The sequence below is a fragment of the Strix uralensis genome, chromosome 8 (genome assembly GCF_047716275.1).
Source record: "Strix uralensis isolate ZFMK-TIS-50842 chromosome 8, bStrUra1, whole genome shotgun sequence".
In the NCBI taxonomy this organism is placed as follows: domain Eukaryota; kingdom Metazoa; phylum Chordata; class Aves; order Strigiformes; family Strigidae; genus Strix; species Strix uralensis.
In genome coordinates this window covers 30,185,242-30,211,663 of record NC_133979.1, presented here as the reverse complement: position 1 = coordinate 30,211,663, position 26,422 = coordinate 30,185,242, and the positions used below count along the sequence as shown (strand labels likewise).

General features: G+C 47.2%; 1 protein-coding gene across 8 annotated transcripts; it reads left to right on the top strand.

Annotated features, from left to right (window-relative positions):
• The first annotated feature begins 8,540 nt into the window (after positions 1-8,540).
• LOC141946709 (uncharacterized) lies at positions 8,541-25,961 on the top strand. Of its 8 annotated transcripts, XR_012629908.1 has the most exons (4): positions 8,541-8,640; positions 11,759-11,899; positions 17,750-17,910; positions 25,459-25,961. XR_012629908.1 is itself a non-coding variant. In XM_074876938.1 (3 exons), the coding sequence occupies exon 3, from the start codon at positions 17,862-17,864 to the stop codon at positions 19,026-19,028; it is 1,167 nt and encodes a 388-aa protein (XP_074733039.1). In that variant the 5' UTR covers positions 8,541-8,640; positions 11,759-11,899; positions 17,750-17,861; the 3' UTR covers positions 19,029-19,706. The 8 variants fall into 8 exon arrangements, 7 of the variants coding, with proteins under 7 accessions (XP_074733039.1, XP_074733043.1, XP_074733042.1 ...); XM_074876938.1 differs by lacking the exon at positions 25,459-25,961 and having other exon boundaries at positions 17,750-19,706; XM_074876942.1 differs by lacking the exon at positions 25,459-25,961 and having other exon boundaries at positions 8,569-8,640; positions 11,763-11,899; positions 17,750-19,706.
• Positions 25,962-26,422: the final 461 nt, after the last annotated feature.

Here is a 26,422-nt window from a genome sequence, read left to right as displayed (position 1 = left end):
AAAGCTAGAAGTAAATGCATAACATAGCTTAATCGAAATTACTGACTTCCCCAGATAAGCTGGATGTAACTAGATCAACACTGATCTTGTTAATAAAGAAAAATGACTTGCGATATCCAGCACTCACAGATTAGAGCACTGAAGATGGAGTAGTGAGACACTGATAGCGCATCTCCATGGGGAAAGAAGACCATGTAGATTTGCTGCTGATACAATAAGGATGACTTGATCAAAAGCGAAATCCAGTAGTTCAGCCCTAGAGCAGGAAAAGGAGGGGATGAGGAACTGGCTTTAATGACACCACCCCTGGGGTTTTGGTTCTTTGTTGAGTTTCTTGAGCAGTTCCCTGCTGTTCTCGACCTCAGATAAAGGTGTAGGCTCAGTATGATCGCTAAAGTTGTAGAAAAAATGAAGTCATTTAAGAATATAATTTGAAAACACAATGACTCCATTGAGCTGAGATGAGTGCTTTGTCCTTGAGTTCAGCCGGAAACCCGTAACATTTGAGGCACACGCTAGAGGGAAAGAGGACTATTTAAGGAGCATCTGGAGAGATGGGCTTCAGATGCCCTTTTCCCTATTTATGCTTATTAGAGATGAAAATGAAGTGCAGGATGATTAAATTATGCATATAAAGAAGTGCTTCCACAAACAAGAAAACATAAGCAATGTGGGAAGGAACAGAACTGCAAAGAGAACGAGAGGAGCGAAACCAAACAGGATGCCAAACTGCAAAAGACATTTCAACAGCACCTAATTAAAACTGTTCACATTTGCAACAGACAGAAAGTAAAGACATTCACGAGGAAACAGAAGAAAGGGGAAAAACCATTAAAAGGAGTGATTTCGTCAATCACAGGAGGTTCTGGGAAAATAACAAGCTTGAGCAAAGGCCAGTTGCAGAACGCAAAATGCATTTAGAGTTGGGGGGTTATTTCCACTTGTCTTACGGCAGAACTGACTCCAGCTGGTAATAATGAAAAATATAATGTGCAGCAGCCCCTGCGCACAGTGCCTGCAGCCTGTGGGGAGCTGGCACTACCAACGTTTTGCATTTATCTCCATGCAGTGATTTGAATAAGATCACATAGCAACCAGTCCAGGACTGAGAAATCAACCCAGTTCTCCCAGGTCCCACCCCAATAACTTAATCACAAGATCATCTCCCAGCTTCTTTTGTTAATTAATGAATCTTCTTCTTTTGGCTTCAGAAACCATAGACACAGCAGTAACGGTGAGGCTGAAAATCCAGCATGATACCTTTATTAGTGGGATGAACTAATAACACTTTTTCTCTTGTGACACCTTTCAAAACCTGACATGTTCACCACTGGGTTCATCTCGTTTCAGATGTGTAGCAGAGCAGCACCAGCACAAAAGTGGGATAATCATGACAAATGAGTCCTTGGCCATCCTTCAAAGAGACGGAATCAAATCTTCACCTGTGTGACAAAAACATGGAAAATGAAAAAACAAGTAGAAGAAACTACACTATACTTTGCTCATCTCTGTCTAAGCAAAATCGTTTAATAACTGGTGAACATGGAATGAAAAGAGTGAATAGCGTTAGAAAGGGAAAAGACTATCATGTAGCATGTCTGAGAATGAAAAGGGGAAGCTATTTTTCCTTCTTGTGGCAGAGCCTTCGCTTTCAGAAAGAGCTGGCTAGGTGAAAACTCAGCTTTCTTGCTAGAGAGAGGCTGATTTATGTGTACACAAGAAATCTCACTGTTCAGAGATAAGACAACTAAGTGCTTTGTTAATGATGGATGATGAAGCGGCAGTCAGAGCTGTAGGAAGGAGCTCATCATTAAGTAAATCAAGAGCTGTCAGAGGCCTTTGGTAACCCACCAGCCTAGATGCTGCCTGAGATCCAGCCATCCTCTCCTTGTCCACCCATGATGTTACATGAAGATGCCATAAATCACTTGCACTCCATGAAGACCTGCCATCATACCAAGGGTGCGTGTTAAACAATCCCATGCTGGGATGTTTGTGTTTCCCTTCTGCCTGGCTAGCTCTCAAATAATCAGCCCTGTGTTGGTAGCTGGCAGCCAGCAGGGATTTCTTAGTCCTCCTAACATCCAGAGCAGGAGGGTACGCAAGGGCTTGAAAGTCCTGCTCAGGCCACTCCAGGTTACTCTCTCACCTTTGGCGTGTTTGCGATTTGGCTGTGAGGACCAAGGCCAGGCAGCAGTGCTGTTCCTAGCCCTGACAGAGAAATGAGGGTGTCACAGAGAGACAAGTGGCACAGGCATGTGGCTGTAGTCATTGTCCCCTCAATAATGTCAGTTTTGCAGGGGCAATAGGAGGGGGAAGAGCAGAATCCCCCCCGGACCGCCTCCTTCTCAGGGAAATGACTGATGAGCCTGGCAGCCTCTGAACAAATATTTCTGATGCAGAGAACTCACTTGTCAACTTGGAGGAGCCCCGAGAGGAAATTTCCAAAGCAGATCTGTCGGAGATAATGACACCACACAAGGAAGCCCTCCTTAGGAGGAATGTCTTCAGAAGATGAGGAGTGTTTGAAAATACGATGCTTCTGTGTGTTCCTGTTGATGACTTAAAATTCAGGCAACCGTGGGTGAATTTTTAATCTGTGAGCTGTAACAGATGAAGCACAAGGAGGCAGTGATTCATTTTTTTCACCTTCCCTGATGCTTCCTTGGTCAGTTAGACATTGTTTTTTTCCAGATCAGAAACCTCTCTTTAGGCCCAAGATAACTCACTGTGTTCTGCCTCGCCCAGATTACAAACCAGGGAATTTTTGTGCATCTGGATGTTTGTGTAATTGCCTAACACTGTGAAACCCCATCTCAGCTGAAACCTCTTAGCTGCACTGTTAGATAAAAAGCAATTAACAGTAACCATAACCAGAAACACTTTTAGTGTGAGGACAGGCAGCAAATGGCAAATAGATACATCAACAAATCTGGTTTTGCCTTGTACTTCGCTGTTTGCAGTCAATGGGTCATTAATTTTTATATGGGTACCATGTACTTATAAGCAGTTTGGGAATCTTGAAATTATTACCTATGACAGTGGCTTTGATTATGTTGGCTGCTCTACGTTGCCCATGGTCCTTTGATTTAAAAGTCACCCAGAAGGATACAGCAGCCAGAATTGCACCCCAAGGCAGTCCTGGGTACCCAAAGGGGCCCAGTCTGCACCCTGATTACTCCTCACACTTGTTGAATCTCTCATATGTTTCCTCAAAACTGGGCTGGGTTTGTAAAGCCATTTCCCCTCTGAAAGCTCATCAGCATGCACGCTTCGTAGGTGTTGTTCAGCTAGCTCTTCTAAGTAGCTGTATTTTATCCTGTCAAATATGAAATTGGCTCAGGTCAGAAATTTTGTGCTGAGCTAGCCAATCATTGTGGTTTTTCACTAATTAAGTCTAGGACAGATAACCAATAGATTCGTTGGATGAACAAGTATAACTATTTTAACCTTTTTTTCCAGGTGTTTTCTGATCGTTTTACATTTTCTGATTCATTAGCTCAAGTTTCAGTTCTCGGGGGAAAAAAAAAAAAATTGAGGACAGCTTATATTTTACTTGGCAAGTCGATCGTTTTATATAAAACAAGGTTTACTTTCTATATGAAGTCACACAGGCACTTGTAGAGTATCTATGTGCAAAATGATGTGAATAACATTAGCTGGATTCATGCAAGTGATGTTTTTTAATCTGAATAACTGCAGAGTTTCAAAAAATCAAATACAGAGGTGTCAAGAATGAGATTGCCTGTTACCACACTCTGCACTGGAGCTGTGCTTTGGTTATCAGTTATTTTTAAGCTCTCGCTCTTGGTTTGTTTGGCATTAGCCTGTGTCTCCAGATAATCTATCAGCAATTACCTGTTTAGTTTTATTACGTTCTGTTCCTTTATACACTCACTCAGGACTTCATTTTCTCCCATCTTGCAGACAGTTTTAAATGTTAAGCTTGTTTTCCTACCAGATGGAGAATAGACGCCTCTATTTCAGGTAAGCATTTTGTGATATCTCCCCAGTGTAAGAAGATGATACTGAGCTTGTTATACATTAGGTTGGGAAGGCTGCTAAATGCAAATCAAACCTTTTGTACCTCATAGGTTAGAGGGATTTTGCTGAGATATTAGCGTGTTTAATATAAGTTGGGTGTCCTTCTTGTGCAGTCAGTAGCTGTGGGCAGTGCAAAGGGATTTTGTGCGAGCTGTTCAGCCTGGAAAGCTGTGATGCTGGCACAGACCTTGCCACGGCCACCTCGTATGCGTGGGACAGCACAGATTCAGCTCCCTGGCAGAGAAAGGCTCTTATGTAGTGTTTGCAGGGCTGAAGGCAAAGCTTCTCTGCTGCCCCGAGCCTGCCTAGTTCCACACGACCATATTCACTCCAAGTTCCTCTTTCATGGGAGACAACAGTCTGCAGTGGCTAAAACATGGCCAGCCTGGGCTCAACAGCTGCCTATTGGCATGGGATTTTATGTCTTGATTCTTCCTGAGGATTATGACAAAGAAAACTAAAAAGGAGCCAAATGAAAAGACATTCATACAAATGGGCAGAGACAGACCTGTGTGTCATCCCAGCGGTGATGGGATGACAGGGGCAGACAGTTTCTCCCCCTTGAATGATGCAATGCTTGTGAACATGGTTCCCAGCACAGTCCTGCAGCTGGAAGCGGGTGCACAGATCCCAGCAGAGATGTGGGAGGGATCCGTTCTGGTGGCAAGGGACTGTCTCCGCTGATTAAGCTGTGGTCCAATAATTCATCTAATGAGAGTTTGCGCACATAGAAGAGAAGGGAAATCAGGTGTTTGCATAGTTTTTCTTTTGTTTCCCCCTTGCTTCTTTTATAAAGGGTGAGTCTCTGCTGTACAAGTTTCCCAACAGCTGAATGCAAGCAGATTGCCTGTCTTATCTCCATTTGCCCCCTTCTGTGCAAATGCTTCACTCACTTCCCTGCAAATTTAATGTTTTTTCAACTACTGACATGCTCCTCGTCTCCACTCTGCAATTATGAACTGATGTGCTGATGTTTTAAGTAAAATGTTTTGTTTTAAAATGTGCAACATCCAAATTTACCAACAAAACCCCCAAACCCCAGACCAAGAGAGACAGCTCCCTCCCCAGTTCTCTCTGATGCTAATTATAGAAATCCGCTCTCCAGCAGAAGCTTCAGTCAACAGGGGGTTCGGATCTTTACAGAGGCTGAAGCTTTGGGAAAAATTACTGAGGATGGTGCATACAGCTGGGAGATGTGGCAGGTACATGCTGGAGGTGAACACTGAGAGTTTGGAAATGCAAACAGACTGCGGGGTTTGCCAGTCCCCTTCCTCCCCCAACACCTAGAATATTGCATTGTTGGTTGGTCTTCATTTTTAAATCATCTAGCGCTATGCTGTCAAGACACATGTGTTGTTTTCATAGAGTTGGCACCAGAAGTTATTTTTTTTTCCAGCTCAATTTAGAGAAGGGTAACAAATATTCTGGGTTTGCTCTGAAATCGTTACGGGAGGAGTTCCTGGATTATACATCACGGTTGCTCCTGCAATGAAAGTGCAGCTCTTCTGTCAGAGTTTCAGCCTGATGATGTTTCTGGCTGTTAGGATGAAACCCCAGACTCTGTCCGCATCACAACAGAGGGTTAGAATGTGCTTGCAAATTCATTCCAGTGCTGACTTTTATTAGGGAATCTTATTTACATACTGCATTCTCTTCTCACACAAGAAAGCTGGAGGCATTTTTCTTCTTCTAATGCATTTTAGAGGCAATCTGACATTTTGTAGTGGCTCTCAGGTACGTATAATTCAGCCTGTTCCATGTCTGCATTTTCCAGAATAACACTGGACAATTATTTGGGTTCCTGCTTTTTTTGGACAATCATTACTCTCACTTTTTCCAGGTTGACCTATAAATGTCCATATGCTGCAGTAGGTGTAGGTTCCTTTGGAGACGGTCTTGTGTGGGAGACAATATGACAGCTCATCTGCATAGCACAGGCATCATACCCCTGACTTGATTTAGCAAAGAGTCCTGGATCTGGAGGCTTCTCCCATATAGGCTGTATATTTAGGGGATTGCTCATATGCACTGTGCACTCACGCTCGCTCGTGCAGTCATTTCTCTGTTATCTGTGGGCAGTTCAGCTGGTTTGAGAATAAATCGCACCATGCAACAGGCGTGGCAGACCCCGGTTTGGGGGCATGGCCTCTCCCGTTGGATCTCCACACTGTGTCCCGACATCCTGCGTTGTTCAAAAATGTGGGTTAACGTACAGCCAGAAGATTTTATGTGAAAAACTTTGCATTGGCCATGTGTAACAGCAGTGATGAAGGCTGTACTGATAAACTGGTGGAACTGATGTCCCAGGAGAGTGTTCAGTCTTCCAAATGCCACGACTTTGATTAGGAACTACAGACAAGTTGTCCCTAGATTTGTTGAACCTACGCAAAACTCTTACGGGGAAAAAAATCTTGAGAAGCTGGGATGCAGGTTGTCAGCATGAAATTGGGATGAGATGCAGGAAAACGAGTTTTTTCACATGACACCTCAGCATTCCTAACCCTGTTACAGTTGGGTGTCGATGATTTTCATCTGACAGCTGAGGAATTTGTGGGCATTTAAGTGTTTATTTTAAAGAAAGACCTCCAGCAGGCAAATATCCTTTCCGTCTCATGGGTGTGTTTTGGAGAAGGATTGAGCAGGTGGGCTTGAACACATAACAGAGATAGGGCACTTTTATTTGTTTTGGAGTCCTTTATGCTCTGATGAGGTGTTTTCCACGGCTAAGGACCCTACCGAACAGTGTGCTCCTCCTGTGAGTGCGGCGGTGCTGTCTCCTGTTGTGTTTTTTGGTGTCTAGCCAGACCCCTGTGAGTAGATGTTGTTCTCTGGCTTCCTCAGCCCCAGGGAGGGATGTGTCCTGGGCTCGCCAGCTGCGTGAGGAGGTGGGACATCACGACCATGACAGGCTGTGACAGGCGACTGATCCCTGTCAGGCACACTGTGGGAGTGGTGGGCGTGCTGGTATCTTTTGCCATCAGGTTGTCTGGATCTGCATACAGGGTGCCAATGGGGTGGCTGCCCTGGGTGTCAGTCAGCCTACAGCTGTGGAAAGGTGAGCCAGTCTCTGGGTGTGACAGTCACACTGAGGGGGCTGTAGCAGGAGCTGGGCTCTAGCTGTGTCAGTCACACTGCAGGGTGACAAGGGCTGGTCTCTAAGTGACAGTCTCACTGGGGGTGGTCGTGTCAGCCTCATAGGAGTGTGATGCGTCAGAAGTCAGGGTGGTCTCAGTGTATCAGTCACACTGGGGCTTGGAGGAGAGGTTGGTCCCTGGCTGTGTCAGTCACACAGGTGTGTGTGACAGCGGGGCAGCATCAGAGTCTCAGTCACACTGGGAGAGTGACAAGGCACCGCGGTCCCTGACTGTGTCAGTCGTGCTGGGGGTGTAGCAGGGGCAGTCCCTGCCAGTGTCAGTCACACTGGGGGTGTGAAGGGGTGGTCCCTGCTGGTGTCTGTCACATTTGGGGTGTGACAGGGGCGGCCCCTGCCAGTGTCAGTCACACTGGGGGTGTGATGGGGCGGTCTCTGCCTGTGCCAGTCACATTGGGGGTGTGACAGAGGCAGTCCCTACTGGTGCCAGTCACATTTGGGGTGTGGCAGGGGTGGTCCCCAGCTGTGTCAGTCACACTGGGGGTGTGATGGGGTGGTCCCTGCCAGTGTCAGTCACATTTGGGGTGTGACAGGGGCAGTCCCCACCTGTGTCAGTCACACTGGGGGTGTGATGGGGTGGTCCTTGGTGGTGTCAGTCACATTTGGGGTGTGACAGGGGCGGTCCCTGCCTGTGTCAGTCACACTGAGGGTGTGACGGCAGCTGGTCTCCAGATGTCAGTCACTCTGGGGGGGTGATGGGGGCTGGTGTCTGGCTGTATCATTTAAACAGGGGGAATAACAGGGACTGGTGTTTGGGTATCAGTGGCACTGGGGGAGTGACAGGGGCTGGTCTGTGACTGTGTCATTCCCACTGGGGGGCGAGGGGGGCTGGCCTCTGGCTGCCAGTCACATCGGAGGTGTGACAGGGGAGGTCCCTGGCGATGTCAGTCACATTTGGAGGTGTGACAAAGGTGGTCCCTGGTGGTGTCAGTCACATTGGAGGTGTGACAGAGGAGGTCCCTGTCGGTGTCAGTCACACTGGGGATGTGACAGGAGTACGTCACTCACACAAAGGGTTGTGAGAGGAGCTGGCCTCCAGCTATGTCAGTCACACTGGAGGTGTGACGGGGCCGGTCTCCGGGTGTCAGTCACATAGGCGGTGTATCAGGGGCCAGCCTCCAGCTGTGGAAGTCCCGCCGCGGGTGTGCCGGGCACCGGAGGGTCTGAGGGGGACCGGCCTCGGCGCCGCGGTCCCCTGGGGGCGGCAGCGGGCTGCGCCGAACCGCCGTTCGCGCGCACAGCCGTTGGTGACACGGGCGCTTTCCGACAGCCGGGCTGCGCCACCGATTGGTGGCGGGAGCTGTCCGTCAGGCGGGGGCGGGGACATTACGTCATCAGCGGGGGCGGGGTGTTTACCCCCTCCTTGGAGAGGGTCCCGGCGCAACATGGCGGTTGCCGGGCAGGGTGAGGAGTGCTGCCGCTCTCGCCCAGCCCAGTCGCACACGGTGAGGGGCTGCCGGTGGCGGGGGCTGCTGCTGCCGCGGGGAGAGCCGAGCCGAGCCGAGGACAGTTGTGAGCTTCCCCCCCCGCCCATCGCCCTTTGGCCCTGGGAGGAGCGAGGGGCGAGTGGAGGAGACAGGCTCGGGGCGAGAGGACCGGGAAACTCCCCTCGCGGGGATTTGGGGTGTCTCGAGTGAAGTGCCGTGTTTCAGTCGGAGCTGCTCGTTCAGTTTCCCTTTTAATCAAAAAAGCTCGCAAAGCGTGTGTGTTTTCCTGGGACACCGCTAGAAACGTCCCACTTAGGCTTCATCAGGTCCTCCAGTAAAAATCCTTTATGCTGAAAGGCTGTTTGCATAGATGATGAAATGCTTTTGAGTCAACCAAGAGCTATAATAAAAACAAGTAACTGCAGATCAAGGGTGTTGAGATCACTCTCCAGCAGTTACAGATTTCTCCTTTAACTCTTTAACAAGTTTGCATGTGCATTTTGTGGTTTTTCAAAACTAATTATGTATAAGGTGGTGTGCACATAACATGTACATCTCTAAAACCACAGCCAGTCATTGCAGGAAGCCATAGAGCATGACTGTTCCTGCATATGCATTTTCTGTCCTGCAGCAAAAGGGTCAGGTTATTACTTTGCAGACTCCCTTTACAATCTTGCATGTCCAGCGCTGAATTGAACTGTCAGATTTGGGCTGGGGATGTCAGCAAAATCACACAAGAGTATTGCATTGAGATTTGTTTGTAATCTAGATTGATATGTGCAAAGGAAAATGTAAATTTGAGAAAAAAAGAGCATGCCAGAAAGTTATGATTTGACTTAAAATGTTTTGCAGTCCTCACCTAGTTCCCTTCTATTCATAGAGTAGAATTACAGGAGCCAGTGTCTCACCACCCTCACAGTGAAGAATTTCTGCCTCATATCTAATCTAAATCTACCCTCTTTCAGATTAACGCCGTTAACCCTCGTCCTATCCCTACACCCCCTGATAAAGTTTCCCTCCCCCCTTTCCTGTAGCCCCCATTAGGTACTGGAAGGCCACTATAAGGTCTCCCCAGAGCCTTCTCTTCTCCAGGCTGCACACCCCCAACTCTCTCAGCCTTTCCTCACAGGGGAGGTGCTCCAGCCCCCCGATCATCTTCATGGCCTCCTCTGGACCCACTCGAGTAGGTCCATGTCCTTATGTTGATGCCCCCAGAGCTGGACACAGCACTGCAGGTGGGGTCTCATGAGAGCGGAGTAGAGGGGGAGAATCCCCTCCCTCACCTTGCTGGCCACACTTCTCTTGATGCAGCCCAGGACACGGTTGGCTTTCTGGGCTGTGACCGCCCATTGCTGACTCATAGTTTTTCATCCACTAATACCCCCAAATCCTTCACAGGGCTGCTCTCAATCCACTCCTTGCCCAGCCTGTGTTTGTGCATGGGAATTAATTGTTACATGCTCTTTACAGCTCGACTCTAGCTTTTGTAACTGCATCGTTTTTGTTGTAGTTAGGACTTGTTTTCTCAATCTGTTAGCTTCTTCCGAATGCTTTGTTTATGAGATAACAGTTGACTGGGACCCAAAGACCTTGACGATCCTGGCAAGCATCACAGAAAAAAGCATGTTATGATAACAGCTGGCTAGAGATAGTGGAATGATTCCTTGCTCCAGCTGATTTGAGAGGACAGCATCAGAGATCCTGAGCCTTCTTTTAATCACAGTCTCAGCAGGGCACTGCTGGAGTGTTGGCTGCTCACTCTCCCTCTCAGTGGCTGTAGCATGTTGCATGTGGTGTAATCGGCTTTAGAAGGAGAGTACTTGCCGTTGGGAGCTGTGATGGTGTTCTTGCAAAATTCAGGATCTCTTAACAGTAGATAGCTATTGCTAGTCTTTCACCAGAGTTCAGTGTGCTAAAGGGAACCCATCTTTCCCCTGGGGAGTTAAAAGTTCAGGCCTCTGCCAAATACCAGTTAATTCTCTCTGAATTCGGCTCCTATTTAGAAGAAAACTTGGTTGGGGTTTTTTTTTTTGTTTTGTTTTAGGTAGAAGAGTCTGAAGCTCTCAGATGTTTAAAGTGTTTATGGCAGTCCTAAAACAAAGTAGCCAGATGTCAGGGGAGAAACCTATATGGCCAATAAAAATTCAAATTTGATGGAATGTGATTTTAAACCCTTCATAAAATATATTAAGCTCCCATTGTGACAGCAAGCAAGTTTGCACTTTTTAGCGAATTTAATGGAAACATGGGAGTGTAGAGTCTAATCCTTTAAAAAAAAATTTTTTTAAATTACTCCAAAGCAGATCTAACTGACAAATAGATTACAGATACTCATCTGTCCTGACAGACTCTTCACATTTATAACACATAAAAGTGAGGTAGCATAAATAAAAAGAAGGATTTGGCATCCATATATGTGTGTTGGGAATATAAATGTAGGATGGGTACAAAGCACCTATAATGTAATTTTAATAGGAATCATATATTCTAAAGAGGTAGGTATTTCACTTATTTTTCTGCTGCCTTCTCTTTGAGGATTACAGCTTATTTTTTGTGTGTGCTGGAATAACTCTTCAAGGCTGATGGGAAAGGCTTAGAATTTTAATGAAATCATGTGCTTATAAATGCAACATATGAAATGGAAGGCAGACTACATTTTAAATACCTCAGCATTAGGAGAAAAAATTCAAATATGTTGAACTTAATAGAGTTAAGTGTATTCATCTGAAGACCAATGTAGATGAGATAAGACCTCCGAATTACATTTTTTATTTTAGGTTAAAAGGGAAACATGAGTAGAGTGGCTTGTTCTTCATTACTGAAAGAAAAAGGCGAGTTTTGGGACTGTATTCATGAATTTTATGAGTGTGTTGACACTTTTGTTGGTCTAAGCGTTGAGGTGCGTACATGCCCCTTTTATTACCTTGCCTTAGCAGTCCTCTTCTGTCTCATCTTGGACCAACAACAGAAGACACGGTGCACTGCATAGAGTTGCCCTGGGTCCTTGATCTCACCCATGAGACATCATTTGGAGTGTTCTGCATTATTTATTATTACTAAAGTATTTTCAATTAAACTGACATCTTAAATGCTAACCTTGCCTGGCAGATAATGAAATTCTTGTTTCTTTTCCAAGGAAGCTGGCATGAAAGAAGCCAACCATGAGAGGTCACAGGAATTTGTACTGCCTGTCTCCACAATTACTAAAAAGAAGGCACTATATGATACCATAGGATGGAGGTGGACTTGGCTTCTGTTAATGGCAGTTGTCACACAGGTGAGGAACACTCAGGTGATTCCAAACAAGCCTCAGAAGGGGTGGGCTGCAAAGCCAGCCTGCAGCTGAAGGGGGAGGAAGATTATTCACCATCTTCTAGTCCTGGGTGCATCCTGCTAGACCTTCAGTCTGATAAGAAATCCATATAGAACTGCAGTGCAAAGAGGAGGAGACCTTTGAAACTTACTACCAGAAGCATAATTCAACCAACCCACCAACTTTGACCTCCAGTGTGAAGGTGAATGTTTTTCCCCTGGACACTGAGAAACCTCAAGAAAGGATAAGTGAGGGTGATGAAAGCATCATTCTTATTGATGCTTTTGAGGAGGAGGAGGCGGAGGACCTGGAGCATCTGGAGATGCTTTGGTCATTTCCTCCATGACCCCTATGAGGAAGACCACTCTTTGCTGGCATTAGGCCATTCCTTGGCAGCGGCAAGAGAAAATGCTGCCATTGTAGCAGGTTGAAGTCAAAAGAGATGTGCAGTTGTTGGATGTGATCAGGACTAGCTGGACTCATCTGGGCATCTATACTTGTAAGACTGACGCTTTAAATTAGAGCTCTTGTGCACCCCTGGTCTCTAAGTTACAGTGTTGCTGTCTAGGTTATCACCACACTCAGGGACTGGTTTTACAAAGACGTCACTGTTAGGCTGCACGGCTGTCGTGGTGTAACCCCAGCCAGCTGCTAAGCACCACGCAGCCGCTCCCTCACCCCCCACCTCTCAGTGGGATGGGGAGGAGAATCGAGGAAAAAAAAAGTAAAACTTGTGGATTGAGATAAGAATAGTTTAATAACTAAAATATAATAACAACAGTAACAATAATAAAATATAATAATAACTGTAATGAAAAGGAATATAATAAAGAGAAGAGAGAAATAAAACTCAAGAAAGGCCAAGAGATGCACAACGCAATTGCTTACCACCCACTAACCCATGCCCCAGCAGCAATCTGCCCCCCCAGCCAACTCCCCCCAGCTGTATACGCTGAGCATGACACTGTATGGTGTGGGATATCCCTGGGGTCAGTTGGGGTCAGCTGTCCCAGCTCTGTCCCCTCCCGACTTCTTGTGCACCCCCAGCCTGCTCGCTGGTGGGGTGGTGAGAGGCAGAAGAGGCCTTGACTCTGTGTAAGCACTGCTCAGCAATAACAAAAACATCCCTGTGTTATCAACACTGTTCTCCCACTAAATCCAAAACTGTACCAGCTGCTAGGAAGAAAATTAACTCCATCCCAGCCAAAACCAGGACAACAGCCCACTTGGCCAGAACAACTCCTCCATCTCTTCTCTCCATACATCCTCTCATGTGTTAATCTATTAGTTGTAATGAACCATGATTTGTTTTTTTAAAGAACGGCCATTCATCATCTGCACCCCACACAAACATGCTTGGCTGTGGAGGTACCGGTGCCATGTGTGCTTATATATTACTAGAGTTTTCCTTATGAGAACTGTCAAACAAGGAGAGGGTTGTGTGCTTCTCTTCCATAGGGGAGGTGGAAGGGGTACATGATTCTGTGCGTCTTGGGTCTAGGTGGAAGAAAGCCTGTACCCTGCCCAACTACTGCATTGCAGTAAGAAATGTCTAAGAATTTCAAATTCAGAAAGATTATAAAAAAAATACTGAAAATCATCTGAGGGTTTTTTTCCTAGTTTATGAGAGTTGGAGTGACGGTTCTTTCTCTGCAAGGTTCACCATACTAAGCAGCATGTGGGTTTCTCGTGGATTCAAGGACTGCCATTAAAGGAATGTTGCTAACTTATTTTCTAACTGCCTAATCTGAAGAAACTGAACTGCTGCTTATTCTGCTCTCAGAAGCAGCTTGCTTTTCTGTGTAAAAGGAGTAGGTACAATTCTTTTCCTCACCCTCAACTCCGAGCAGAATAGTTTCTGGTTTCATGTTTATTTTTAGAAAGATCTGTGAGATCACAAAAATGTAGAACTTGCAGCATTCTTATATACCATATTTGCATGCTAGTAATGTACACTCTTGTTCATTTTTCATTTCAGTTCTATATTTGCTATTAATTGTAGAAGCCCATTTCCAAAACCTGTAGGAGTTTTGTTAAGAAAAGACAGCAAGACAGCTGTCCAGTGTGCAACGTAACTGCAGTGTGAAAAGCAGGAGCAATCTGCGAGCTTACACGGGGATGTTGGAGAGCAGTTTAGACCGTAGGAAGCACAGAACTGGTCAGGATGATAACGGGGGGACAAATGCAGAGCTCTGAGGGGACTGGGTCAGGGACCTGGGTTGTAGTTGAACAGAAGCTGTTGGGAACTTCCCAGCGCTGCTCCTGGGGGGGTTGGACCTTGGATGACTCCTGTTGAACAGTTACGTTAATGATGGGAATGTGAAAATGGACATGTGGGAATAAAATGTGCCCACAGGGAGTCTGAACAAGAGGGAGGGCTGCAGAGCCGTGGAAGGATGAGATGTCTTCCAGAAATGGCGGTAGAGAAACGGTGAAAATTTCTGCTCTGAATTGGTGGGTTATCAGTTATAAGGGATGGAAAAAAGGAGCTGGAGGCGGCCTATGGGCTGTGACTGTAGTGTGGCTTTGGAAGAGGCAAATGGGCTCCGAGGACGAGTCGAGTAAGGGACTTGCACTAGGAAGCACCTAGTGCTGCTGTGAAAGGGCCTGGTGAGACTTTGCTGAAGATACTGTGTGCGGCTCTGGGCGCTCGGTTTGGAAGTGAGACACAGGAGCTGGGGGCACGGACAGAGCCTTCCTTACAAGAGCAGAGCCTGTTCCGTCCGACAAAGCCAAGCTTGGAAGTGAATCCAACCACCGCCAAACTTCTGCGGGAAGACGCGCGGTTGTCCCGGGGGCGGGGGACACGCACACACAGACAGCAGCACCCCGACAACTGCCGCAGGGCGGGTGGGGCGCAGGCTCCGGAGCCCCGCGGGGTCGGGAGCGCCTTTCCGCAGGAGCGGGCGGGAAGGGCACCCGCTCGCCTCCAGCCAACGCTTGACCCACCTGGATGCTTCTCCGCATCGCCCGGCCCCGCCGCGGGTAGGGGGGGGGGGGGGCGGGCGCTGAAACCGGCCCCGCAGCCGGGACGGTCCGGCATTACCGGAGGGAGGGCTGGGACGAGGGGGGGGGGGGGGGGGGGGGCTGCCCCGGGTCCCGCCCCGCTGCCGGCAGCCGCTGCGGGCCGGGCCTGGCCGCGCTGCGATTGCGCCGCCGCCAGCGGGGGCCTCCGCGCCGGCGCAAGGGGCTGCGCGGTGGCGGTGCCGAGGGCCGCGGCGCGGGAGCCCCGCAGGTAGGGCGCGGGCAGCGGGGGCCGGCGGCGGGGCGGAGCGGAGCGGAGCGGGCTGGCCCCCCGCGCCGCGGGGAAAAGTTTGGGGGGTTCATTCTACCCGTAAGCAAGCAAGCAAACCCGATTTATTTATTTTTGTTATTATTAATTTTAAGCCTACATCGCACTTTAAATATTCCCTCCCCCACCTGCAAACCGGGCGCGCCTTTGTCAGGGCGTTTTCTTAAGCCAAGCGGTGCCAGCCTCCCTCGAAAAGTTTTTTTTTTTTTTTCCTCTTCAACAAAGGCAGTAGCAGATCAGTTGCACGGCTGAGATGCTGGAGGTGCTGAGCCCTTGCAGGAGGTGAGGAGTGGTTCCTGAGCTCATGCACTCGTTATTAAATTACTGGGAACGGCTGGAGTTGGGGGGTGACTTGAGCCATCCTGTTCCAGGCAGTGACTAATGAAGAAGACTAATTCAGCTTGTTTTCTGTATCACAGCAAAAGAAAGTGCAGCTTGTGTCTCAAATGAAGCTGGCCTTTCCGAGATGTGAATGAGACCTTTCAGTTCATGCACATTGCTATAGGCCTTTATAACTATTTAAACCTACTGAAACTAAATAGACAAGCTTTATGTACGCATGGAAATATAGAGATATGTACATTTTTACATATATGTGTTTTTACGTAGATACATGTGCCTGTATTCAGAGAAATCTTAGCCGGACAAAAGCAGTTAAGAGGAAGTGAAGAAACAGTGGGGGTAGAGGGAATATGAAAAGTGGGTGTGAAGGAGATGGTGGGGGTCAGAGGAGCAGCCAAGGTATCCCCCAGGATGGGAAAAAAGCAATTTCTGAGCGTGGACTAGCAGTTGAGTGTGAACGCAGGTTTAAACCAGGGGAGTGAAAGCTCCCTGTGGAGCTGCTGTCACCAGAGACTGCTAGGACAAATCTAGAAAACCTCTTGCGAATCCACACTTTGGTTCTGCATAAACAAAAGCATCTTCTTCACAAGAAAGTTTGTGACTCAGGTATTTCTGACCAATTGCCATTGCTCCTATTTTCTGCTAGCAAGGCTGGTCTGCAGAGGGAGTTTACCCAGAGAATTTGAAACTCTTGCAGTGGGCCAGCTCTGGAGGATCACTAGCTGTGCTTTGAAGCCTGGGAGGATGAGTAGCAAGCTTTCCAGACAGCTCTTTCTTGCCTTTCCTTGCATAGGTCTTCTTTGCATGGTGCTAGCTGGTGGTGGCACAGGGACCCCAAATATCCTCAGGACAGTTACAATAATGCTGGTCAGGATGGGGGGGCCAAAGGTGCTCCCGAGCTCTCCGGACCGACCCCGCTTCCATACGTTGCTTCTGGTTTTGGCTGTTTGACTGACACAGTTTCTGGGTCTTCTTGCATTACCTAACTAGTTTCTGAAAGAAAACACCTTGTGACTGGTGCTCCTAGTTCGTATTTAGCAAGCAAGGATTAAGCATGAATCTTCACAAGAAGATCTGTGGTGGGGGCACGTAAGGAACTGAAGGAGGTAATGCCTCAAACATTCATGGACACAGAAAACCTCAAGGATGAGCTGCTTGCTAATGACTTCGTGCCTTCGCCATTGAAGAGGTGACAAGAACTGATAAGAGGTGATCATTTCAGCCCCAGGAGCCAGATGATTGCTCAGGAAGCAAAGATTGCTCAAAAACCAGAGGTGGGCAGGGTGAGTATGACCACTGACTCAATTGGACAAGGGGTGGTGCACCCTCTTTCCCGCTCAATGCATGTGCGGAAACCATGCTCCACCTTTTTCCTTGTCTCTCATGGAAGTGAATTTGTGGAATACCTGCCCCCATTAGTATGCTAATCAGTTGATAAAATGAACTTAAAAGGCAACAGAAAACTTTGCTGTGTGTTCACCCACCACCCAGGATTACCGGACCTGAGGCAACACTGGATCCAGGGGTGGTGATACGGATTTCTTTGGCTCTCTTTCTCTACTTTCTTTTTCTTTCCTTTTTTTCTTTCTTATAGATTTATAAGAGACCACATTGCTTGTTATCCTTTTCCAAGTTTAAATTGCGTTCTACCACAAGTAAAACATTCTAACCGGTCATTTGGTGTCGTTTCACCGTAATTTAACCCGAGGGGATCACAGAACTGTTGCAACTCTCTGGGCTTCCAGTCCGGGTCGTGACAGGGCAGCTGTGGTGTAGGACTTCACCAAAAGTGTTGCACCCCAAGGTTCTAAAGATTTCTCATCTGAATTTAAAATGGAAATTATCAATTTATATTTGTAGTGATGGCTGGATTATGATAGAGGATTTAACTTCATTAAACGTAAACGTAGTCTGTATTTTGTATGCTGAATGTATATTTTCTACATATATAATAGTAGATGATTCTGTTTCTCCTACTGCATAACTAATAGTCTGTCCCATTCTTTTAATCAGAAAAAGATCTTCACTGTGATAACTCAGTTTCATATCCTCTTCCTCAGAATGATGGACTGGATGATCTTCAAGGTCTTTTCCAACCTAGACTTTTCTGTAATTCTGTGAACTTTATCTTGTGTTAATATCAGAAAAATCACTGATGAAATGGGTGTTTTATTTTCTAGGGAGGACTGTAAAGAGAGCTGAGAATGAGATGGGCTTACCATGAATGACGTGAAGCCCTTGGTGCACACCTCATCAATGAACTGCAGATGATCACAGCGTACGCCTCAGAGGATGGACGTGCATGTGCACTGGGACTCTGAGAGTAACATTTGTGACACAGGTGAGAAGCATTCAAATTATTCCAGAAAGACCACTAAGCAGGTGGGCCACACCTCTAGCCTCCAGAAGGAGGTAGGCATGAATTACTCGCAGACATGCAGTCCTCGTTGCAACTCTGCCGGCCCTTCGGGTAAGCAGGAGATTCCTGCAGAGTTGCAGCGTGAAGACAAAGAAACCTATGAGCCCTACTACCAGAAACGAGGTGAGAGTACAGCTGGGGTAGCTGTCCCCTCCAGTACCAACTTTGACCTGCAGTGTGAAGATAAAGGTTTAGAGCACTGTTCTTCTGAGCAATCCAAGAAACCATGGAGAAGACTATGTGACAATAACGAAAACACCGTTCTTGCTGATGTGTTTGAAGAGGAGCTGGAGCCCATCTCTGAGGAAGCTTTGCCGTATCGGTGCAAGAAGTGTGGTTCCTCTTTCCAGGATATGAGCGAGCTGCAGGAGCATAAGCGAACTCACCTTGTGGAAAACTCATACCGATGTCCCGTCTGCGCCAAAGAGTTCTTCCGTGCGGCAAATTTGCGAATGCATAAGCTCATTCATTCTAGTGACAGACCGCACAAGTGTCCAGAGTGTGACAAGGGTTTCATTCGCACGGCTGATGTCTGGAGGCACCTACGCAACGTGCACAAGATAGAGCGCTCCATGGTGATCCTGGGAAACGGCATGGCTAGGAACCCGTGGTCAATAGTGCACCGTAACCAACACACTGTGGAGTACGCTGATCAGCCTTGTGCAGAAAACCAAAAGTCTGAGGAAGACGACTACAAACCTTATGCCTGTCCGACGTGCGGCAAAGGCTTCGATAAGCCTAACCTGCTTTCCAAGCACAAGGTGATCCACCGACAAGACAAGCCCTATAAGTGTCAGGAATGTGGCATGGCGTTCGTCCAGCTGCTCAGGCTGAAGAGACACCAGCAGACTCACTCTGGGGAGCGCCCCTTCTATTGCGAGGAGTGCGGAGGGACGTTCACCCGGCTGGCTTCGCTCCAGCGCCATCACCGCATCCATACTGGAGAGAAGCCCTACTCTTGTAATTACTGTGGTCATTCCTTCACCGAGTCAGGTACCCTGCGGAGGCATGAGCGCACGCACAAATTGGACAAATCTTAATTCTTAGTTTGTTTGTGACTGGGGTCTCCTTGGTTGCTTCTTACCTTAACGAGGCCCACTCAGTTGGGCTGGAGAAAGCACTTCACCGCATGTGCTCTGCCAGTCCAGACCCACTTCCCAGCAGTGGCTGACAGGGAGCAACACTACAGCATGGGGGTCTCTGGAACTTGTACTGGTGGAGATTGCACTCACTGGCTTTAAACTGGCTTTCTATGAAAAAATAATCTAATTACCACTGAGTAATGAAATGTGAGACTTTGGGAAGACAGAACTCACTCACATGTGCTAACACTGTCTCAGTTTGCTGAACTGATGATGCATGGACTGTGAGAGTTCTCTCTGCTGTCTTGGTCACTGGATAAATTGGCCCTGCCCTCTTGAGTGTGATGGCTCTTTGGCACTGGGTTTGGAGAACAGTCAAGAGTTGTCCTTCTATCCCGTCTCTCCTTGCATTCTGCTGAGTTTTTCTTTCCATTACTTTTTTTTATTTGGAGGGGAGGTATCATGTTGGTTATTTAAAAAAAACCACAAACAAACCACAAAACAGTTCCTTAATAAACTCGACAGTTACCAGTGGTATTTCATGAATGTTTCTATCTAAGGGAGTACTGATCCCTTATGCACTTCTGTGTGATTAGCTGAATGTCTGTTGATAATGGAAAAAGTTTTATTTTTGCTATGATGGTGCATGTTCTTGGGGTGAGGGATTTGAGTACTTTTGTGTCTCTGATGGAATCATGCACTCTAAATCCGTCCAGCTGCATATTACAGTAGAAAATGTTTGAGAACACAAAATTCAAAGAGCAGAAGACTGAATTTAAGCCGCCTTTGCTACTCACTGCATAGGAATCTTCTTCATTTAAATGTTTTCACACATAAGGAAACTTCTCATAACAAAACCATGTTTTGTGTTCTGTGACGTGTCTGAGTGCTACCCAAAGTGTCTGCTAGACTCTTCACTTTGATTTAGGTTCAAATGGTTAGCAAAGAAAAATTGGCTTAGAAACTAGCCCGGCAGACTCAGGCAGGTGCTGCCAAATACCCCAAGGCTTTCAATTTCAAAGAGGTAAGTATTGCCTCAGTTATGGCAGGGGGGGCTTTCAACTTCGAAACTTAATAATGATGCTCAATCTACTGTTAACCACCATAGTAGAAGCATCCTGTTTGTCCTTAAGTTGCAGCCTTCATTTCCTTTCCGTGTCAGAAAGCTTTGCTTCCTTTCCCCTGCCAGCTGCCATAATTTCAGTAATTTCTTTCTAATGCATTCTGCCTTTTCAGCAGGAAGTTGTGCAGCAGAGTATAAGTAAAGCTTCAAGGTAGTGCACCTTTGCGTTTACTACCAGGCTATTTAATGTGAAGTACTGATAGTGCCATTTGTTCGCATATTTCATAGAGTAAAAAAATGGTGATGGCTGCTCAGCACCTTCCACACGTGCAACAGCTGAGCTGGCGTTTTACGGTTGCGGGCACTGTCGTGTTTGAGGTGAGGTCCTAGGCTCAGCTCAAGCTGAACTGCAGGAGCACTTTAGCTTGATTATGAATGGGAGACTAATTCTCCTGGCCTCACTAATGAGTCATTATAATTTCATTCCTCAAAGAATTCTCCATATCAGGGAACTGATCTGCATCCCACTTCTTAGGGAGGTGTTATGTTGTCTCTGAAATGATGTACTTTTGTAACGCAGATATCTCTGCCGGGATGCCTGGACCCTGCGTACCATATGCATTCACTACAGCTGTGTGAGACTTCTCAAACTCCCCTCTGCAGGTAGTTCCAGTATGATTTTAGGTTTCCAAAGGGCTTTTGATGGGGCTGCTTAGCCTCTCTAAGAGGAAAGATCTTTCCATGAAAAGATCTTTCCATGAAAAAAATCCTGGCTGAAAGGAGGCTGTGGGTAAATGATCCCCAGAGAGGGGTCGTCAGTGCTCTTCTGTGGGGACCGTGCTGTTCAACACAATCTGAAACGACCCAAGAGAGGGCAGGTGGCAAGGTGACAAAGCTGTTCCAGAAGCTGTCGTGCATTAAGTTTACACCCTCATCTTCTAAACCCATTCTGAAGTTGTCAGCTACAGTCTCCCCTTTTCAGCATCCTGCTTTTCTCTCGGGTATGTGGTGCTCTTGCTGTAGGGGGTTTTAATATCCAATTAAACTGCACCACTGTGTGCACCTTTATGTTGTGTGACTGTTCTGCTTAGGCAGTTGCGGTAATTGGGAACATCTAGTTATTCTGCTTTTTGGTGTTAGCAGTTGGTGGAATTTGTACCTGTAAGAGCATAATGGTGAAAGTGTTTTGAACAAAGGTCTATTTAATGGGAAGAGTAAATGGTTGGTGAAATGGAAAGTACTAGGCTTAACTAAAAGGTTATTAAAAAGATACTTGCCTGGAAGGTTGACTTGCATATAAAGTGCTTGGATGTGTGAAAGGAGTAATTAAAATGTGTGATAGTTTCTGGGAAGAGTGTGTTGAACCCTCTTCAAAGAAACTTCCACTAACTCCTGTGCAAGCTACAGGAAATCTCTTGGAGCTCAATTTAACCTAGAGATCGTCAATACTTTGGTTTGGAAATCTCTCCCAGGCCCTTACAGTGTCAGTCTGAGATGCTGATAGCCTACGACACACATAGCCGGTCATGATAACTAGCTGAAACAGGAAGAGAGACAGTGAGCAAATAAATATACCTGCTCTACAGCATTGCTTCATTCGAGGGGTTTTGAAGTGTGTGGTTTCAGCAGAAGTCATTTTTCTTTGTTCAGAGTAGCCAGTGCGTCTGTTAGCTCGTTTGTGTCTGTAAGGGCCGTGGAAGAAGAGGTTCCCTTTGGTGGTGTGCTGTGCAGAGGACTCGCTCACAGACCCTCACTGCCAGGGCATTAGGGGAAGCACTTGGCCACAAGCACAAGCTCTGAGTTAGGCAGGGGATCCTGGTTGTGTAAGTACTTTTGATCGCTGGATGGTGTTTGTGAACAGTGAAACGTAGAAGTACCCATTGCTCCTTGCCAGTTTTCCTGTCCCCTCACTACATCGCTTCCGCCCAACTCATTTCCATCACAGGAAGATTGTTTCAAGACTAAGAAGTTAGAATATCACCAGCGCTGCAGGCTCCTGGCCCTCACTGACCTGGAATCACCGGCCCGTCCTTGGCAGCTACGGCACTGTTTTCTTACTTTGTTAACAAAGGTGTTGCATGGTAAATACATCAGTGCTTGTGGAGTGTAGATAGAGCATCTTGCACAAAGGAAAAGCTGCTACTGTACGGTCTTTCCGCTTCTCTACATACCATCATCCTCCTCTTACACTATTTGCTTTCTCCCAATGTGGAGAAGTCTGAAGCAGGAGTCTTTGATGCAAACAGAGAGCACTAAGCAATCCATCATTTGTCAATCAGTCTGAGAAAAGGGCATTGAAATCTCCGGAGTAGGCAGCTTTTATTTATCATGCGATGATCTGCCGCTGATCTTGTGAAGTTTCTGTTGGCATAAGAAGCCCCCACTGCAGTTTTCCTACTTATAGACTGAAAAGGAGCAGGGGCTGAGATCTCACTGACGGAACAGCAGGTGAAAAGGAATAGCATTTCACTAGGATAACATACTGGAAATAGAAAGGAAAGCTGTTTTTATTTTGGTGATCCCAGCTGTGTCTGATGATTTGAGAAGTTAAAAAATTGTGGGCCTGGGCAAGGTTAGAGCCAGCTTAAAAGATCAACCACTGAATGGGAGCTAGCCCATAGAGCAGGTAATACAGGTCTGTGCACCAGAGTGCAGCCCACTTGTAAATTCACTGTAGGATGACTGTGCTGCTTTCGAACTGCCCCCTGCTATGTGGGAATGTTGTTTTCCAGAGGAGGATGTGCTCAAGCGAATGTGCTCGTGCAGTTTGTGTAATGGCTTTCCTCCTGTTTATCTGCTAGAAGAAAACATCAGAGCTATCAACTCCTTTTCTCATTAAGGGCTTTATCTTAATTGTTGCTTATGTGCTTCAAATCTGAAAGCAGGAGTAACGATTTGTTCTGAGCAGGTGTGTTTCTGTACAGGCTACCAGCACACATCTTGTTGGCTGAAAGGGATTCTTAAGGAATAGGTCTCTGGGCTCAGAGCCATGCACAGGTACCAGGGAGGTAGCCTAGCCACCAGCTTGCCATTTAACAGCTATTCCTGGTAACTACCTGGCATGCCTTAAAAAGAAACATCTTCCTCGATGCAAGGATGTTCTTTGTTGGGTATGCTAAGTTTTGCCCCAAAAGAGTCAGTGTGTTTTGCTGGCCTGCTTGCCCAGCCTCTGTTCTCCTGCTTGAAAGAGGTTGTGCTAATTTTCTTTTTCCTCGATATCTTGACCATTGTTGCTGCTCCTGAAAATACTGCTGGTGGTGTCGGCAGGGATGGGTTAGTGACTTCAGTGCGTTCTTTTGGATTGCGTGGTGGATTGACAGCAATTTAGAAAGAGGGGTTACTAAAACCTGAGGTGTCAGCAGTTGTTAAGGGATTTGATCTGAAGACTTTTGCTTGGTAAGTGGTGGGAGTGGTGGATGGCTTGTTTTCATTGATTGGGAAAGGGAGTTGGGAGAAGGTATGATACAGCATTCAATCTCCCAGACCTCAAAATCAAGTGCTAGTATATATGTCTTAGTACTTGAATTTAAGAAGCTCTTGGACCAGTTGTTAGCTAGATTTCATATTTATACCTTACTTGTTTAAAAAGAGGATGAACTCGCTTGTTAAAGTCTGTCTGCTGACTGTGCAAAATGGTTTGCTCCAGGAGCCTGGAAAAAAAGGCAGAATTGACTCTTGCATTGAGAAGAGTCTGTACTCTGTAACGTGGTTCAGTGCAACCCCACGGAAGGAAGTATTGCTGCTGGCGCAGTGTTACGTCTGCTGGGTGAAAGCTGACCTTGCCAGCAAGCACGGCTGTGTTGGAGCACTGCGGGAAGGTCGGCACTCACACCACACTGCCTCGGCTGCTGGCACCAAACCCAGCGGACTGGGGATGTTTTTCACCTGGTGCAGTGTGCTTTGGGAGATGCGTCCTTCCCAGAGAGCTGGGAGGTTGGGGGCTGCGTTTCCCGAGTACAGAGAGGGGGTTAGGTGGTCCCATCTCCACCTGCACGTCAGCTCCCAGTTACCGCCCAGCAGCGTGCGAGCGCGACAGAAGTGCAGTGTGTGGGGAAGGCTGAGGTCTGTGTTTGTGACTGTGGTCCTACAGGTGGAACCCCTGTGGAGACAAAGCTGCCTGCACACCCCCCTGCAAAGCCTCCCACCAGCCTTCGCTTCTCACACACCAAAACTCATCCTTAGGGATACCTGCGGGCTTGGGCTGAGGTACAAGAAGACATCTGTGAGTCGTTGCAAGACCTCATGGCCTGCTTCACTTCTGAACAGGCGCAGATGCACAGTTCTTGTGTACAGTCATAGACACTGAAATACGCTGTGCATTTGTACAAATACCTGGATTTGCTCAAGACCGTGGCAGCACATGTGAGCTAAAAGCGCAAGAGATTTTCTTTTAGACTGTTCATGGCATACATGAGTAGATAGAGAGTATTTATTCAGTGTATTCACTTGAGATATAACAGCAGCTTTAAAATAGCTCCAGGACAGCGGAGTTCATGTAAGCACAAAGAATATCCCCAATTTTAACGACGTTATTTCCTTCTCTGTTAGCCTACTATGACACAGCATCCAGTTTGTAATGATCAGACAGTAATCACTGCAAGAGTGAAAAATAAAGCTAGGCTTCCCATGTCCTTGGCAGCTACAATACTTTCACGATACAAACACATTTATTATAAATGTGTTTATGTATCCTCATTTACAGATATATTTGCATGCCTTCAATAGCACTGCATGGCTAGGTGGTCTGGGACCAGGGCTCGGCTCTTCAGCAGGTTTTTACCACCGTGAAGGACAGAATAAATCCAGAAGCAACATCCAAGCAGCACAGGACATCCTCCCAAAGTGCAGGGGGTGGTACTGGCAGCAGAGTTGTTGTAAAGGTCTGCCCCACTAAGGCAGCAAGGTGTTAAGACTGCCCTTCTCCAAACTGGAAACAAGGACAGCTCTCTTCTGGGGATTTCTTGCGATGGAAGACAGCCAGCTCTGAGTGAGGAGAGGCCCAGCTTGATCTGTTTTGTTCATACTCAAAAGGGGGAAGCAAATCTGGGGGGCTTTTAGCAATTTCCAGTGCAGAGCCTTGCTGAGTGCATTGTGCACTCACCTGTCTTTTGACCTGACTTCCTTTATATTTCACAGTTTGCTATAATTGCTTTTTTGCTTCTCTCATCAGGAAACACCCTTGAGGAAAAGTTTTAAGTGACTTTTCTGTCTTGTTTTGTAAAAATTTTGCTGTCTGACCATGTACACACCTATAAAACATGACCACCACCCCTGGCAGTGGAAATGATGGAGTCAGCCCAGCATGCACCTTCCTTATTCTTCCAGACTGGTCCCCAAACCCTTCCTGGAAGAGCTTGCATGCAGGAGGTTGGACAGGCTGAAGCAGAGCGATACGGACTCTGGAGCAGCACACGCTACGGCTCTGGGCTTTGTCCCTCACCTGCTTACCCTGTGGGGGAAGGGGATTGAACATCCACGCAGAGCCCTGTTCTCCCTTCCAGAAGGTCAGTGCTAAACACCAGCCCAGGGTATACTCAGCCTCACTCTGCACAAGAGAGACTAAAATCTGAGGATACTCTGACTTGGGGAAACATCAGAAGCTTTCCTATACTGCTGTTGTCTCCTGCAAATGAACCTGGCATTGGGCTGGCATAGCAGGAGAGGTGTCCTTGGGTGATGAGCTGAAGCGTAAGCCAGGCATGGCTGCTGGAGGTGATGATGAGGGCAAGGATGACTTGGGGTTGTGTTAAGAAGTAGGAGGTTCATGTGAAGAGCATTCTGGGACTCGGATCCTGGCCAGGCTGGCATCCGGTGAGCAGGCACTTAATAAGTACCACTGTTTTAGCTAATGAGAAAGGTAGAAGGGGCTTTCTGTTTTCTCACACGTGCCAGGGCCCTTGCTGCAATGAAAAGGTCAACAAGGCATATCTGCTGTGTTCCCTGGCCACTCCTTGCCTCTCAGGCCCACTTCTGATCCCATGGACCACTCAGCTGGGGGGTGAATCTTCCTTCCTGAGCACTGTGTTCGTGGAGCTATGAAAAACAGCTGGGAAGTCCCTATGCAGAGGTGGCCAGTGAACTCTTGGGAGAAGCCGGCAGCATGAGCCCTATCTGCATGAGGATGCTTCAACCTGGGTTCCCATCCAGAGAACCACGTCCCTTGCCTGAGAGGCCCAGATGCAGCTGGTACACCAGTGTAACTGGTGGGGAACCAAATTATGCTGGACAGTGAGAGACAGCAAGGGATGGGGCTGCAGCTTCATCATGGAGCCGCTCACAGGCAGTTGGT

Excerpts from the sequence above, each read along its gene's own strand:
- LOC141946709 (XM_074876938.1), top strand. The coding sequence starts at position 17,862 with ATGGACGTGCATGTGCACTGGGACTCTGAGAGTAACATTTGTGACACA.